The 16,556-nt window shown below is 37.7% G+C and overlaps 1 protein-coding gene across 2 annotated transcripts in view; it reads right to left on the bottom strand.

The window, feature by feature from the left end:
* Nucleotides 1-16,556, bottom strand: part of PTH2R (parathyroid hormone 2 receptor) — a gene marked incomplete at both ends in the record, with an annotated part of 100,415 nt that overhangs the window by 13,579 nt on the left and 70,280 nt on the right. For both annotated transcript variants that reach the window (XM_082840867.1, XM_082840866.1), the window contains one exon: nucleotides 15,016-15,082. In XM_082840867.1, coding sequence (XP_082696993.1) covers nucleotides 15,016-15,082 — 67 coding nt within the window. The remainder of the gene's footprint in view (nucleotides 1-15,015; nucleotides 15,083-16,556) is intronic.

The raw sequence follows: 16,556 nt of genomic DNA, 5'->3' as shown, positions 1-16,556 counted from the left end.
AGTCTCCTGGAGACAGCATTTCATTGGGTCATGTTTTTTTAATCCATCCGGCCACTTTGTGTCTTTTGATTGGAGAATTGAATCCATTTTCATTTTGGGTGATTATTGATAAATGAGGACTTAGCACTGCCATTTTATCTTTTATTTTCTAGTTGCTCTGTATCTCCATTATTTCTTTTTCCTTGTGTTTCTGACTGCCATTTTAGTTTGGTGGTTTTCTATGATATTTTCTCAGTTTCCTGTTTTTTATGTTTCATGTCTCTGCTCTAGATTTATGCTTTCTTGTTACCATAATGTTTGTTTAAAATTCTCATAGATAAAATTGTTCTTTTTCTGCCGATAGCATCTTATTGTCATTTGACTACATGACTTCTGTACTTTCCTCTTCCATTTTTATGTTTCTGTCATCTCAAATTATCCCTTTATATGTTGTGAGTTTGTAAGCAACTTGCAATAGCTATAGTTGTTTTTACTGCTTTTTTCCCCTTTAACCTCTGCGTTATTCTGACATAGAGTTGCAATTTTCTGATTCTACTGATCACCTTACTCAAAGTTTTGCACACTTTTACTTTTCATTTAGGAAGAACAGCTCCTTTCAACATTTCTTATGAGGCAAATCTGATACAAATGCACTCCCTCAGCTTTTGTTTGTCTGAGAAATTTTATTTCTCCTTCATATCTAAATGATAACTTTGCCAGAAAGAGTATTTCTGGCTGATAGTTTTTATCTTTCAATATTTTGAGTACATCATTCCACTCTCTCTTGGCTTGTAGAGTTTCTGCTGAGAAATCTGCTGATAGCCTAACTGGGGTTCCTTTGTAGGTTGCCAGTCTTTTCCCCTGGCTGCCTTTAAAATTCTTTCTTTGTCATTTATTTTGACAGCTTTAATATGTGTTGTGGAGAAGGTTTTTTCACATTGAAGTAATTAGTTGTTCTCCAGCTTCATGGACTTCTATATCCAGTTCCTTCCTCAGGTTTGGAAAATTCTCTGCTCTTATTTCTTTAAATAAACTTTCTCCTCCCTTCTTCCACTTTTCTCCTTCTGGGATACCCATTAACATAATGCTGCTCTTCCTAATAGAGTCAAATAGTTCTCAAAGAATGTCTTCTTTTTTTAAGATTTTAATTCTCTCTTCCTTCTGTCCATATCATTTCTAGATTCCTATCTTCAAGCTCACTAGTCTCTCTTCCATATCATCTGCTCTATTTCCAGTGCTTTCTTCATCTCATTTATCAAGTCCTTCAGGTCCAGAGTTTCTCTTTGGTTCTTTCTTAGAGTTTCAGTCTCTTTGGCAAAATATTCCTTCTGTTCATCAATTTTATTCCTGAGCTTATCGAACTGCCTTCCTGTATTTTCCTTTAGTTCACTGAGTTTCTTTATGACAGCTACTTTGAATTCTCTATCAGTAAGATTGCAATATTCTGTGGCTCTAAGTTTGGTTTTTGGAGAACTGTCATTTTCTTTTTGTGATACAGTGTTACCATGGTTCTTCATTGAGCTTGATGAGTTGTTCTTCTACCAGCATATTTGAAGTAGAGGACACCTTTCTTCTTTAGGTAAAGCTTTTTAAAAAAAAAAAAAACTTGATTCAAAAGATTCAACAGATTAGTAACTAGAGGCCTCTCTTGTTTTCCAGTAGGGGTGATATAGCACAAGTTTTTGGTCACTTATCTGAGCTGCTTCTGGTTATATTTGAGCATCAGCATTTTCCACTCTCCACCACCTCTGTCAGAGGTGTCATCCATTGCCCTGGTTGTCACTGCTTGTGCCTCTGGGGTTATTAATGCATTGCTGCTGCTGGCATCACTACCTGGGACACTGGGTTGGTGGGTACTTCTGCTATGTCCAGGGGCTCATGCTCCACTACCCCCTGGCAGAGTGGGGAGGGTAGGTAGCCAGGGTCCCAGGTGTCCTTACCATGTCCAGGGTTGTCAGGCTCATAGGCACTGCCACTGTGGATAGGGGCAGGCAGAGGGAGCGAGAGTAATAGGCATCTCCATAACTGGAAGGACAGGGTCATAGGCCCACTGTCACTGTTGCCTGGATCTCTTTGGCCAGGGGCACCACTTTGGCTGGAGGGCTGGAGTCATATGTTCTGCTTCCCCTGATATTACCAGGTTCTCTGGGGCTGCAGGCTCAGTTACCATGGCTGAGGGTCCAGGATCATAGGCACCACCTCTGCTGTTCTGCCTGGTTCTGCCTCTTCCATGTGTTTCAGCCCACCCACCTTTAGATGTGTGGGATTCTCTGATGTCCTGCTGTGTTGAGCAAAGGCACCTTTGTTGAGTTATGGATGTTTTTACTGGCTGTAGATTGAAGGGGAAAGGGCACCTTTGTTGAGTTATGGATGTTTTTACTGGTTGTAGATTGAAGGGGAAAGGCAAAGTGAGTGCCACACACTGCCATGATGCTGACGTCACTCTTAACCACTATCTTATACTTTCTTTTCAGGAGGATAAAAAGATTCAAAACATGAGAGTTGAGGATTTTCATTCATCCTCACCCACTACAACACCTGATTGATGTCCACATAATCTTTTTCAATAAGAAGGTGAGAAACTACGACTTGTCTATCACATGAGTGCTACTTTCTGAATGGCCAAACTTATTTCATGCTTCATTAATTCCTCTTTCCCTAAGACTATACTCCGTGGCAATACAAATGCAGCTGGGAGTGAAAATAGTGGGGAGTGATGCTGTGTAACTACTGTGTGAAGGACCAAGTGCTAGGAGCTGAAGGTGGCAGCGCTGTGGAAGCAATGTTAGCTGGGTATTGTTATTTGCCATTCCTTATTCCTGGAAAAAATAAAGAATTACAAATGGCTTCAGATGGGCCAACCTTAAACTCCGTCCATATTAAAATGCCCATGACCAGGGACTCTGTACTCAAGTCAGTAGACCATACTAAGTAAATACTGCAAACTCCCAGAAACTTATTAAAGAAGACACACACCAATTAGTCCATTGGTTTTATAACTCAAAGGACAGCAAAGTGGATTATGGAAAGAATTAAGAAAAATAGAACTTGCTGCCTTAAAAGATAGGTAAACAAAATACACACATACACACACACACATGCACACACACATATTGATACACGCAGTAACAGTTGAATGAATTTCCAAAAAATTATTATAAATAATTTAGGAAAGTATAGAATATAGATTAACTAGAAACTAAGTTATTTACTACTTACTTACTATTCTAAGTGTTTTAGGTTAATTGACGCTTAGTCTTCACAGCAGCTCTATGAGATAGGCATATTGCCCCCATCATACAAATGAGGAATTTGAGTCACAGCTTACACAAATTATGCATGATCACACAGCCAGCAAGCGACAGAGCCCTAATTAGTCCCATGCAGCCTGGATGCATAGCATGGACTCTTAACCACTGCACCAAACTGCCCATAAAATAGAGTTGAGTTAATAGCAGATTGAGATGGAGACAGAAATTTTTTAAAGAGCAGGATGGGTTAAGAAAAGATTGTAAAGAATCTACCTTATAACCCAGTTTTAAAGTCAGTATTAGAAACCTAAACATTAGGTCTAACAGAGTAGGAAAGTGGATTTAGCAATTTAGAAGACACTCGAAGAATCTTCCCAAATGAAGGGATGAAGAACAAAGACTTCTGTGATGAGGGATAGATGCTTACATGGAGAGCATGGAATTCAGAGTCATTATGAAGATTATTTCTCTTTCTGAAGGAAGTGATAAATAGAACAAATCAATGAAGACATAAAAGAAAAAATCCTGCTCTAAAGAAAGATCCAAGTCTGCAGGAGGAAAAATGACTCTATACATGGGGAAATGGAATGAAAAAGAACAACACATTCTCATGAGATTTAAAAAAAATTTTAAGTGAAATATCATTCAAAGAGAAAAAAAATCATTTAGAGAGTCCTTGCATATCTCAAGTAATCTTCTTGGAGGAAAAATTTTGCTTAAAGCTGTTAATAAGCCAGTAGCACATAGAATAAATTTTATGCAAGGGTGGTTTTAATAAGCCAGTAGCACATAGAATAAATTTTATGCAAGGGTGGTTTTAAAATAATGCAAATATAAACATTAGAGTCTCTGTCAATTAAATTTTTAAAGATTTATTCAAAGTGAACCACAGATGAATTTCAAAGTCAAAATTGCAGCCATGAAACCTCTGGCTCCTCGGGCCATCTCAGAGACTGCTCCTAGAATCAGCTTTGCCTGGATCATTCTCCCTACTCCCTCCACTCTCTCACCCTTACTAGGACAGCTCATTTTCAGGCTTTAAGCTGAATGTCACTTCTCAAAAGCTATTCCCCACACCCCAGCCCCACCACAGCACCCGTCACGTTTCGATGTCTGTCTCACCCACTATGCTTAAGTTTAAGGAGAAATTGATGCCTGTTCCCCCCATCTCATCCCCACTGCCTCACACAGCACCTGCCATGTTCTTGGTGTTTAACCAAGATTTGTTAAATGAGTGAATGAATAAATGAGTGAATGAAATGTGCACTCTCTAAACCCTACTTATATTGAGGTAAATCAGCATATCCCCCTTCAATGTAGAATTTTCACTTCTAGGTGTCTATCACAAAAGACATAAGTAGAGAAAGAAGTCAAAATTTATGTACAAGAAATTCCACTGTTATAAAATATATTTAAAACTATCTATTTACACTTAAAAATTTCATCAATGGGGCTTCCCTGGTGGCGCAGTGGTTGAGAGTCCGCCTGCCGATGCAGGGGACGCGGGTTCGTGCCCCGGTCTGGGAGGATCCCACATGCCGCGGAGCGGCTGGGGCCGTGAGCCATGGCCGCTGAGCCTGCGCGTCCGGAGCCTGTGCTCCGCAGCGGGAGAGGCCACAGCAGTGAGAGGCCCGCACACCTCAAAAAAAAAAAAAAAAAAAAAAAATTTCATCAATGCCTTTGGATACACGATGGGGGAAGATTAGCTATCTCCCCTTTCCTGATATTTCCTCCCAGGGAAGGTAGGTCAACTGACGTGCACTTCTGTTCTCCCTACTCCCTCTTACTGTCTCCAACCCTGGAGAAGATGGATTGAAGTATTTGATGAGTGAAAATGAGACAAATACTGAGTTTGCTTAACTCAGCCCATCCTTCTTTTCTTTGGGAGCTTGCAGTGAGCAGACTTTCTCTGCAGCATCTCCAGGCTTAGGAGCCTGCCCCTCAGCAATATGTGCCTGGGTGGGCAGATCCTGCCTAATTATGGGGTTCTTCGACTGGCCCACTTGGCTAACAGACCGAAGATCACAACTTCCAACCCAGACTCTAACAGCTATAAGGGTTTTACTTTGTTTCTCTCTCTCCTCCTTTGTTTCATATCTCGACTTATTTAGAATCTGAGCAGCAAAGAGGGATGCTATGTATTAGCTGCCCTCAGAGATTCTCTGAATACATCACATCTCACCCCATATATTGGTTTCTTTTTCAATATCATGAACATGAGGAACATTTTTGCTTTGTTTATATGTGCATCAATTCTAAATGTTGAACACTTAAGTGATAGAAAATAAACTCCTTAATCTATATCAGCTACTATAATTTGATTATCTGTATAATAGATATGAAGACAAAATATGTAGTTCACTTCTTATCCATTGGAATTCAATTTATAACTTAGGGGTAAATGCTAGAGCTTTAATTTCACTCAAGGTTCTATAGTTGACTGATTTAGAAGAGGAAAGAGATTATGGAGCAGAGATTTTCCTCTGGGTAAAAAAAAAAAAAAAAATTGTATTTGTAATTCCATCAAAGATCAGAGATTAAATTTTATCCATTTTACTTAAAACTTCTCCCTTACCAGTCATCCCTCTCATGCTCCCTTCTTGTGCTTCATGATCGAGCCTCCTTTAATAACAACTGGGCAGAAATGAATCACTGACTCAACAGCAGCTGAGAAGCTTATGTTCTGTTTGTCCTCTTCTTTTCATATTTTATAAAATGCACTGGATATGATTTTTTAAACATATCGCTTTAGAATTCTTCTTAAAGGAATTTATTAGAAGTACCATCTTATTCCATCTGCCAGAATTCCCTGAGATATCCTTTGACAGGTACATGGAACAAAACATATATAAGAAAAAAATTGAAAGTCTGGAGCTCTCCATTTAATGCACTCTGAGTAGCATGCAGTCTCCTCAGGGGCCACTACTTAGTCATTCACATTAGATCATTTTTCATAGAATGAGCAAGCCCATGACAAACACCACAAACTACTTGTTGACCACAGACATTAGCCCTTAGCTTGGGTACACAGTGGTGCTGTAAGACATGGTAAACATCTAAAAACAAGCAAATATACCAATAACAAGGAAGAAAGAAAGAAAGAAAGGGAAGAAGGAAGGAAGGAAGAAAGGGAAAGAAAAAGGGAAGGGGGAGGGAGGGAGGGAAGGAAGGAAAAGAAAGAGAAAGGTAGGAAGGAAGGGAGGGAGGAAAGGAGGGGAGGGGAGAGGGAAGGAGGGACAGACTATTGCCCTGTATTTTCCTAAAATCCATCAACATATATAAAGCAAACTATAAACTCTCACAGTTATAAGTTCTCTGTAGGGTTATTTAATGCTCAAAAATCTCTGCAATAGTGTTGCCAGATCAACATCAGGCAAGAGCCCCCCCAGAATGCTTCCCAACATGGACATTTTTTGATTCTATGGCTTACTTTTGAGGAGTTACCAGAAAATGAACTACTGCCTATAGAAAAACAAGTACATAAATTCTAACGTCTTCATGAGTGACTGGCCCTGATTTCCAATTTCAGTGTCTTTAATAAATAAAAGCTTTGGGTTGATTTAAGACTGAATCTTGGATTTTCTATTTTACCACTCCCACTGTATAAACATTGCTTAGATGTATGTACTATAAGAAAAGTAACTCTGGAAGAAATTTCGACCCTCCAAGTATAAAAGATATATTATTAAATAGTAATACATTAAAATTAGTAATTAAATTAGTAATACATTTACATTTTTATTGATATTTACCTTTTCTTGGCACCTTTAAAAAAATAGTTCTTACTGCACATTTGCATTTTAGTTCAGCTAAGATGAAGCAACACATTGTATAGAGAAATACTTTGGGAGTTTGTGGTCTCTCCAAAGGAATGGATTTATATGAATTGAAGATATGGGCTTGACTCCTATCAAAAGAAGAAAAAAACATGGATTGCTGTAACCCTGCTCATGGTCACCAACTACTGAAGCACTGATGTCCCTTTGTTGCTCACCTTAGTTTAACACTGTTTATGGTTGTTCCAATTTTAAATATTTATTTATTTGGCTGTGCTGGGTCTTAGTTGTGGCACGTGGGATCTTTGTTGTGGCGTGCGGGGTCTTTAGCTGCAGCATGCGGGATCTTTCAGGTGTGGCATACGGGATCTACTGCCCTCATCAGGGATCGAACCTGGGCCCTCTGCACTGGGAGAGCAAAGTCTTAACCACTGGACCACAGGGAAGTCCTGGTTGTTCCAATTTTAATGCAACTCTTTAATTCCTGTATCTTTCTTTGGAAGCCTGCATCAAGAAAATGACCTCTCATATAGAAATCTGAGGACCTTTAAAATATCATAATTGATGTCAGAGTCAGTCAGATAGAATTACGTACTTAAAAGTGAATAGCCAGGACTTCCCTGGTGGTGCAATGGTTAAGAGTCCGCCTGCCAATGCAGGGGACATGGGTTCGAGCCCTGGTCTAGGAAGATCCCACGTGTTGTGGAGCAACTAAGCCCGTGCGCCACAACTACTGAACCTGCGCTCTACAGCCCGTGAGCCACAATTACTGAGCCCACGTGCCACAACTACTGAAGCCTGTGTGCTATAGCCTGTGCTCCGCAACGAGAAGCCACCACAATGAGAAGCCTGCACACCGCAACAAAGAGCAGCCCCTGCTCACTGCAACTAGAGAAAGCCCGCGTGCAGCAATGAAGACCCAATGCAGCCAAAAATAAATAAATAATTTTTTTAAAAAAGTGAATAGCCAATAGCTCTCTTAGATAGATTGCCATACCTCCAGACTAGTTCATTTAATCCCCGTTCCTGATTTTTCCTTCCAGGGAAGGCAGCTCAACTGATGTGCATGTCTGTGCTCCTCAGTCCCCCATACTGTCTCCATCCCTGGGGAGGACGGGTTGAAGTATTTGATGAGTGAATGTGGGAAGAATACCGAGTTTGCTTGACTCAGTCTATCCTTCTTCATCTTGGGAGCTTGTGGTGAACAGATTTTCTCTGCAGCATCTCCAGGGTTAGGAGCATCTTGTGCCTGAGGCACCATCCCCATAAGGCCAAAATCCAAATCTAATCAGATCACTATCCTGCTTAAAATCTTTCAATGTCTTATAATTTTAAGGAAAATTCCAATGTCCTTATAGCACAGAATATGAGTCCAATCATGATTCAACCCCCATCCACTTCCAGTCTGATCTCTTGCATTTTCCACAGATGCACCCATCCTTCCAGCCACAGAAAACATGACCTGTCCATTTACACCCTTAACGTTCCTGAACACATGACACATATCTGACCTCCCACAACCATGTGGACACTCACTGGTTACACTGGTCAGGCCTTTTTCAGTAACTCCAAATTTCACTGTCAAAGGAACTGATCTAGTTCAGCATTTTCCAAGTGGCTTAGGGTGGCACCACCATGATTTTGGCCATATCAATATTATTCATCTACTATTATTTACTTAATACCCTTCTTCAAGCAATCCACTTTTATTAAATTATTGAAATTTAAATTTCATATCATTACCATCAGTGGAAAACCAATAGAAGCTGCTACAAGCAAGAGGCAACTGTAAAAATACAATGGAAACAAGTCATATGAAATTTTACCTATACTGGGTTGCCTGTCCCCCACCTCCATCCCCCAAAGGAAGACACCACACACATTAGAAAAGTGTTAAAGACCAGTATCAAAATGAGACCTCCAAGATGTGTTCAGAAGGGTTGGAGAGGGGCCAATATTCTCAATGTTAATTGATTTTACTTAATAACCTTGCACGTATGCACCAGGGTATGTGCTCTCACCCTGACAAACACTGGCAGAGCTTAAATTCAATTACCACAAACAGGGAAAACTGTGGGCTCTGGAACTACGCTGCCTGAACCTGACTCCGACTACAGCACTTTCTGTATATACCTAAGCTAGTTGCATAACTGCTCTTGGACTCAAACTAAGAATAATAAAAATACCAATCTCAACATTGTTTGAGGGTTAATGAAGAAAACGTTTTGAGATAAAACATGAAGCAAAACATGCACTCCAAAATATTTATTCATCAAATGATAAATAGAAAGAGATTTAACTCTGTCAAGGGACAAAAGAAAAGACATTTTGGTAAAAAATGAAATTGAGCAGGGACTAGAAAGACCATTTGATCACACATCAGAGGATGATAAATGAAAGGATGGAGGGATGAAGCCGACTAATACAGGATGAAGGAAACAAGTAAAGACAAATACCACAGAGTTTCTGTTTTTCTTTTCCCTAACCTGTAATTCCAAGATCTCAGATTTCTACTAAGACCAAAGCTCTTTCCACCCCGTATTACTGGCCTCTTCAAAGACCATCTTGTAAATGCTCATGAGCAAATCTGCTCAATTTTACAATCTGTATTTTTATGACTGTGGTTTTATTTCTCTTCAGCTATTATAGTCTCTTCTGGTTGACACCAGTGAAAACGTAGGTTCTCGGGTGTCAGGGGGCAGTGTCCCGCTTGGTCGGGATTTATCACCTCTGCCAACTTCACCTTCACCACTTCTAATCCATTCTGCCCTGCCTGTGGCTTCTCCTGCTCTGTGGGCCAAGCACACTGTTCCTCCTAATGCTGCTCTGGGAGGCCCAGGACCAAAACAATGCTTCATGTCCCGTTGTCAATTAGGAAATATTCCTTTCATATTTTTTTAATAAATTTATTTATTTTTGGATACGTTGGGTCTTCATTGCTGCCACAGGCTTTCTCTAGTTGCAGTGAGCAGGGGCTACTCTTCCGTTGTGGTGTGCAGGCTTCTCATTGTGGTGGCTTCTCTTGTTGCAGAGCACGGGCTCTAGGCATGCGGGCTTCAGTAGTTGTGGCACGCGGGCTCAGTAGTTGTGGTGCACGGGCTTAGTTGCTCCACGGCATCTGTGATCTTCACGGACCAGGGATCGAACCCATGTCCCCTAGGCAGGCAGATTCTTAACTGCTGCACCACGAGGGAAGCCCATTCCTTTCATATTTTAATGCTAAATAGAACTTCAAATCATCTTCAAATCAACAGCAAGATGTTGAGGGTGAATAATTAATTATATTTAGAGACATTTATTTTCAGAACAAAAATTAATGTTTCAAATTACCCTAATTCTCTTAAACATAATTTTACCACATATGAACAAAACACAGAAAACCATCGTGCTACAATTTTCGATTCTATGATTCCAAAATCAAGTTGTTCCTTCCAAATTTGTACTAAAGTCTGTGATTATCTCCGAAATTCAATTCTCTTGATATGATTTCTTCAAGTTAGAACCTATGAACGCTCACCCATACTACGAAATGCAAGACTAAAAAACACACAAACCTTTTATTCTAGAGTTAACATATAAAAAATTATAAATGTACCCATAAAATTGAAAAGATTATTTTCCCATAACTTCAAGAAAAAATTTTGACATGCTTTGGAATGTTAAGTGAAAAGAACATGGTCCAAAAATGCAGGTTATAGTCTTTGTTTTGTTACACTGGCTGTGTGACCTTTATCTGTGTGGGCTTTAGTTTCCTTCTCTAGAAAATAAAAAGGTTGGTAAAATGGACTCAAAAGTTCTGTAATTATACTGGCTTTCTGCTCTTATTTCACTTCTTCCCTCTTACCGTGTCCCAGAATATTTACTTTGTATGCATGTTTTATTTTTTCAGCAAGTGTTTATTGAGTGTCCACTCTGTGCCAGGAAAATTACAAGGCATTAGAATATAGAAGTTGAGAAAAATATGGTTCTTGTTCACCTAAGCCTTTCAGTTTAGTGGGCAAGATGGACATTCAACAAACAATCAGAAGCATTATACTTGATGATGATCTTGAGAAATAAAAACCTCGCCGTGCTCTGCGGATTATAATAGGCGACCTAATTTTGATTGGGGGCAAAAAGGAAGCCACAATGAAGAAGTGACATTTAAAGTGAGGAGTAGAAGGAAGCATAGTCTTGAGAGGGGCAGACATGGACAAGTTCAAGGAACCGAAAGGGAAACAACGAGGCTAAGGCAGAGAGCATAAAGGGGTGCAGGCATGAGTGACAGGGTCTCCTCTGGACTATCAGGGATGTTGGCTTTTATTATAAGTGCGGGATGTAAGCTTTTTATTATAAGAGCTCACATTATTTACTGTGAGCTCACTAGGTAGGGACATTGACCCTGAAATTAGAATCTGAGCTCCACCACTTACTAGCTGAGTGACCTTGGGCAGTTTCCTCATTTAGAGTTATTGGGAGGATTAGATCAATCAATGTAAATGAAGTGTTTAAAACAGTGCCCAATGGTGGTAAGCACTTTGCTGTGTATGTTGTTATTATTAGCAGCATTCTTCCTGGCTTCAGGACACAGAAGAGCTCAGAGGAAGGAGTACTACACTCCAGGTGCTGAGACCAGGGCTCCAGGTGCATCTCTTCCCATACAGGCTGTTTCCACAGTAAAGTGAGGAAACCTTAAAAGGAACTGAGATAACCCTGAATTGTAATAAAGAAACAAAAAGGTAACTTTAAGTGAACAGAAAGGTGCTCTTGAATCTCTTCTCTGATTTTTGAGATTAAATGGATGTTGTAATATTGGAAAAACATTTAAGAATTCTTGCTTTGCATTGCTCATAATATTAGTTCTAGAAGACGAAAATGGCATCCCACCTAAGTTTCCTTCAAAATGTATTGAGTGTACCATCATTTCTGGTTCTCTTTCATCAATGGTGAATCTTTCAGAACCTCTATATCACCTAACTGTACTGTTTCACGTTGCAATTTAGAAACCTCAGCAAATAAACTTCTCATCCACACTGCTGATGTGAGTAACTAAGATCTCTAAATAAACAACAAAGCTTTGGATAAAATTAAACTATTTCAGTGGAAAATGTCCTATGATTTACTTTTTTCTCCACTGTTCTTTGCTTCAATTCCTAATAATTTTACAAGGATCCCTTAGATTTTAATAAGCCCTTCCTTTTCATCAAAAGAAAACACAAACTTAATGTTCTTAAATTTGCCTCATTTTTATAATACTTAATTACCTCTTATTTATCAATTCAAGTACAAGGCACTGAAGACACAAAAAATATTAAGACATGGGTTATCCCTTTAAAAAGATGGTAGTAAGAGATGGAGGAGCAAACATAATAAAGGAGGAAGAGAGAGAAAGGAAAGTTAAAGGCCTGGAAATGCAGATAAGGTTAGCATATCAGTGCATAAAAGGGAAATCAGAGTAGTAAACCCCAGTTAATTTATAAAGTTAATTATCTTCTTTAAGTTTATTGATAATCTCTCAGGGATATAGTTTATCACTAGGTTTGATGGGATGGTTTATCACTACATTAATACAGCAGCACTTCATTAAAATTAATATGAGTTTCTAAACTGAAGTCATTCATTCATTCATTTATCCACAAACCATTTTTTTAAATTTTATTGAAGTATAGTTGATTTACAACGTTGTGTTCATTTCTGCTGTATAGCAACGTGACTCAGTTATACATATATCTTCTTTTTCATATTCTTATCCATTATGGTTTATCATAAGATGTTGAATATAGTTCCCTGGGCTATACAGTAGGCACCTTGTTGTTTATCCATCCTATATACAATAGTTTGCATCTGTTAATCCCAAACTCCCAATCCTTCCCTCCCCCACCCCCTCCCCCTTGGCAACCACAAGTCTGTTCTGTATATTTGTGAGTCTGTTTTTGTTTTGTAGATATGTTCATTTCCACAATCCATTTTTGAGCTTCCCCTAAGACTTAGAATCGGGTCTAATTTGATAACAGGCTGCTGTAGCAAGGGTACAAACTGGCTTCTCTAAAACTTCTGTACTTTATTTTCCCCTCTAAATATTTACATCAATGAGCTTCTGAAGTGAAGATTCCTCTTCAATCTCTTCTAGCTTGCTATCTGCATTTTTCCTATGAGATAAATAAGCTTTTACCTGACTATCTGGATAGATCTTACAAAACCTCAACCACATTAATGGCTGTCCTTCTGGATCCATCATGCCAACATGCTGACACACCTTGTCCAAAAGAAAACAAAATGAGAAAAGTAAGAAACTGGAGAACAAAGAAAGACTGAAAAAATTGGTTAAAAATCAGGCTGCTACTATTTACAACAGCCAAGACATGGAAGCAACCTAAATGTCCATCAATAGATGAATGGATAAAGAAGATGTGGTGTGTGTGTGTGTGTGTGTGTGTGTGTATATATGTGTGTGTGTGTATACATATATGTATATATGTATATGTATGTACATATGTGTGTATGTATGTACATATATGTACTGTGTACATATGTATATATGTACATATGTATACACACACGATGGAATACTATTCAGCCATAAAAAAGAATGAAATAATGCCATTTGCAGCAACATGGATGGACCTAGAGATTGTCATACTAAGTGAAGTAAGTCAGACAGAGAAAGACAAGTATCATAGGATATCATTTATATGTGGAATCTAAAAAAATGATACAAATGAAAATATTTACAAAACTGAAATAGACTCACAGGCATAGAAACAAACTTATGGTTACCAAAAGGGAAAGGTTGGGGGGGCATAAATTAGGAGTTTGGGATTAACATATACACACTACTATATATATAATGGATAAACAACAAGGACCTACTGTATAGCACAGGGGACTATATTCAATATCTTGTAATAAACTATAATGGAAAAGAATCTGAAAAGGAATAGATAGCTAGATAGACAGATAGATATAGATAGATATGTATTACTGAATCACTTTGCTGTACACCTGAAACTAACATAACATTGTAAATCAACTATACTTCAATTAAAAAATAGAAAAAATCAGGCTGCTATATTACTTTCAAATTATTTAACATTTAATATTGGGATATCAGTCCTTTTTTAAAGATGTATATAATCTTGGGTTAATACATGAAAACCAGGAAAACACAAGGTGGTATAATTTCTTCATCAAACCACAGAGAAGCTAATACCATAAACTCTTCAGGGAAGGTCAAGAGTAAACATTTCTTTTTTTTTTTAATTTTTATTTTATATTGGAACATAGTTGATTAACAACGTTGTTAGTTTCAGGTGCAGAGGAAAGTGATTCAGTTATACATATACACGTATCTATTCTTTTTCAAATTCTTTTCCCATTTAGGATATTACAGAATATTGAGCATTTTGGTGAGTTTTGTTAGACACAAAGTGTGTGATTTTGTTTTCTTTTGTAACACAGACATAATATACAGGCAGATAAGTCCCATCCAATACGACTGCCAACTCTAGTCTTTTTTGGACTAGACAGTCCAAAAGAGTATGGAATTCTCTTAACTCCTTGGGGAAAGTATGTGAAATAAAAGCTTTAGGCAATGTTTTATAATAAATCACACTATCATTTTTCTCTCTCGATAATTCCTCTGTTCTCTTGCTATTACATCTTTGCCCCCTCCTCCTACCTATTACCAGGTGATCAGGTGGTCAGAACTTTATAAAATAATGGCTGAAAAGGGGGAAGAGTTTAAGGACCGCCCCAACTGCTTGAACCTATAAATGCTCATAGATATTTTGAAGTCCCGGAATTTTCCCTACATGTTGGCAGATTAAAGGGAGGGTGTGCGCTTTCTTCATGGATCGCAGTGTCAGCCATGAATAAGGTTCTGATCCCCAATCCAGACTTTCCCAATAGCTATTGCTGTAATGTGAGGTTTAGGAAACAAAGTGACAGACAAACTTTCTCTGGGTTTTAGCAGTAGTTTAATTATGCATCTTTTTCTTCTTTATTTAAACTATACAGGTTTTTAAACTTACCCCGATAGCTGCTAAGATTGGGGCTTGATAAATCCACTTGATGTCTCCAGCACTAAGTTCCCAGCATCTGAGACATGAAAAAGAACTTCCATTAAAGAATCAGCAAAGCAAATAAGCAGTGAGAGGTAACATTTTGTTTTACCAAAAATTCCAGACCCAGGGTTTTGATTAAGAAACAAGTAGACAGGGAAAAAAAAAATCTCCTAAAACACCCAAAACAGTTAAAAAAAAAAAAAAAAAAGAAAGTGTAACAGTCCTGGTTTCCATACTATTAGCTACTCCTTGGGGATAAGTAAAGTATTATAAATAGTGGTTTATTATTTTTATGAAAGAGTCAAAACTATGTTTCTAGAGCCACAAAAAAAATTAGTCTTCTAAATGTGGTACCACTGATTCTTTATGTTTGTTATCACTGGAAAGATCCATAACAATTAAACCTTGTTGATAGAGAAAGTCCTCTCACTTTCAGAATTTACTCCATTGGTTGTAGAACATTGACATTAGTACATTCTTATCCACAGAAATGCAACAGAAAACTGACAATCATGCAAATGATTCTTGTTGATAGGAATGTAGAAGAAAACTGAATGCAAATGATTTTTGTCCATAGAAAGGAAAATTAGCTGTGTTTGGTGGAATGTAATTGCTCAGTGATCTGTGAATATTGACCAGTTTTTACATTTATTTGTAAAATTATTTCAGTGTACATATTACTAGATATAAACATGTAATTCTTTTATTTCTCCTTTGAACAAGTTACAACATCTTACTGGTTTCCTCATTAATTAGTGAGTTAAAAAATCTTGATAGGTGCTCATTTTATATTTGCATTAGATCATGATTTTATCTTCTATTTTAAAAAGTTAGTTTTTAACAGTACTTAATAAAAACACTATTTGATTTACTTATTTGTTATATTTATTTTCTGCTTCCTGCTCACTCCAACTAGAATTTAAGTTTACATAGGCAGGGATCATTGTTGTTTTTGTTTTCTGTTACAAGTGCCTAGAACAGTACATAGCATGTAGGAGGTCAATAAACATTTGTTGAATTGAATTGAATTCAAAGTAAGTTAGACCCAACCTCACCCCATCTGGTTTGTGGTAAAGGTCTTACACTAGAATAAATGGAACAGAGTTGAGAAAAACTAGTTCCACTTGAAACTTTAATGTAGCACTTTAAGTGTTTTTTTTAAATTAAAGATACATAAATAAAAGCCTTCAGTTTCTTTCTCCTTAGACAAAACCTAGCATTGATTGTGGCAACAGTAAATGAAATTTTATAAAGAAATTTTAATGATATAATGATAATTTTTAAATTCTGGATAATAAACTTATTAAGAAAGTTACCTTTAAATTAATGAACAAATTATGGATAATAAAAAGCTATTTCAACTATTCCTTGAAGGTAAAACATTCTCAGTACACATGTAATAACAACATATTTTTTAAATATAATTTTGTACATAGGCAATACATTCTCATTTCAAAAAACAAACTATATAAAAAGATAGACATTGAGACATCTCAGTCCTCCCCATG

The sequence above is a fragment of the Leucopleurus acutus genome (assembly GCF_964270905.1).
Source record: "Leucopleurus acutus genome assembly, chromosome: 6".
In the NCBI taxonomy this organism is placed as follows: domain Eukaryota; kingdom Metazoa; phylum Chordata; class Mammalia; order Artiodactyla; family Delphinidae; genus Leucopleurus; species Leucopleurus acutus.
The sequence above is the reverse complement of the archived record's forward strand: the minus strand, read 5'-3'. Positions and strand labels throughout refer to the sequence as shown.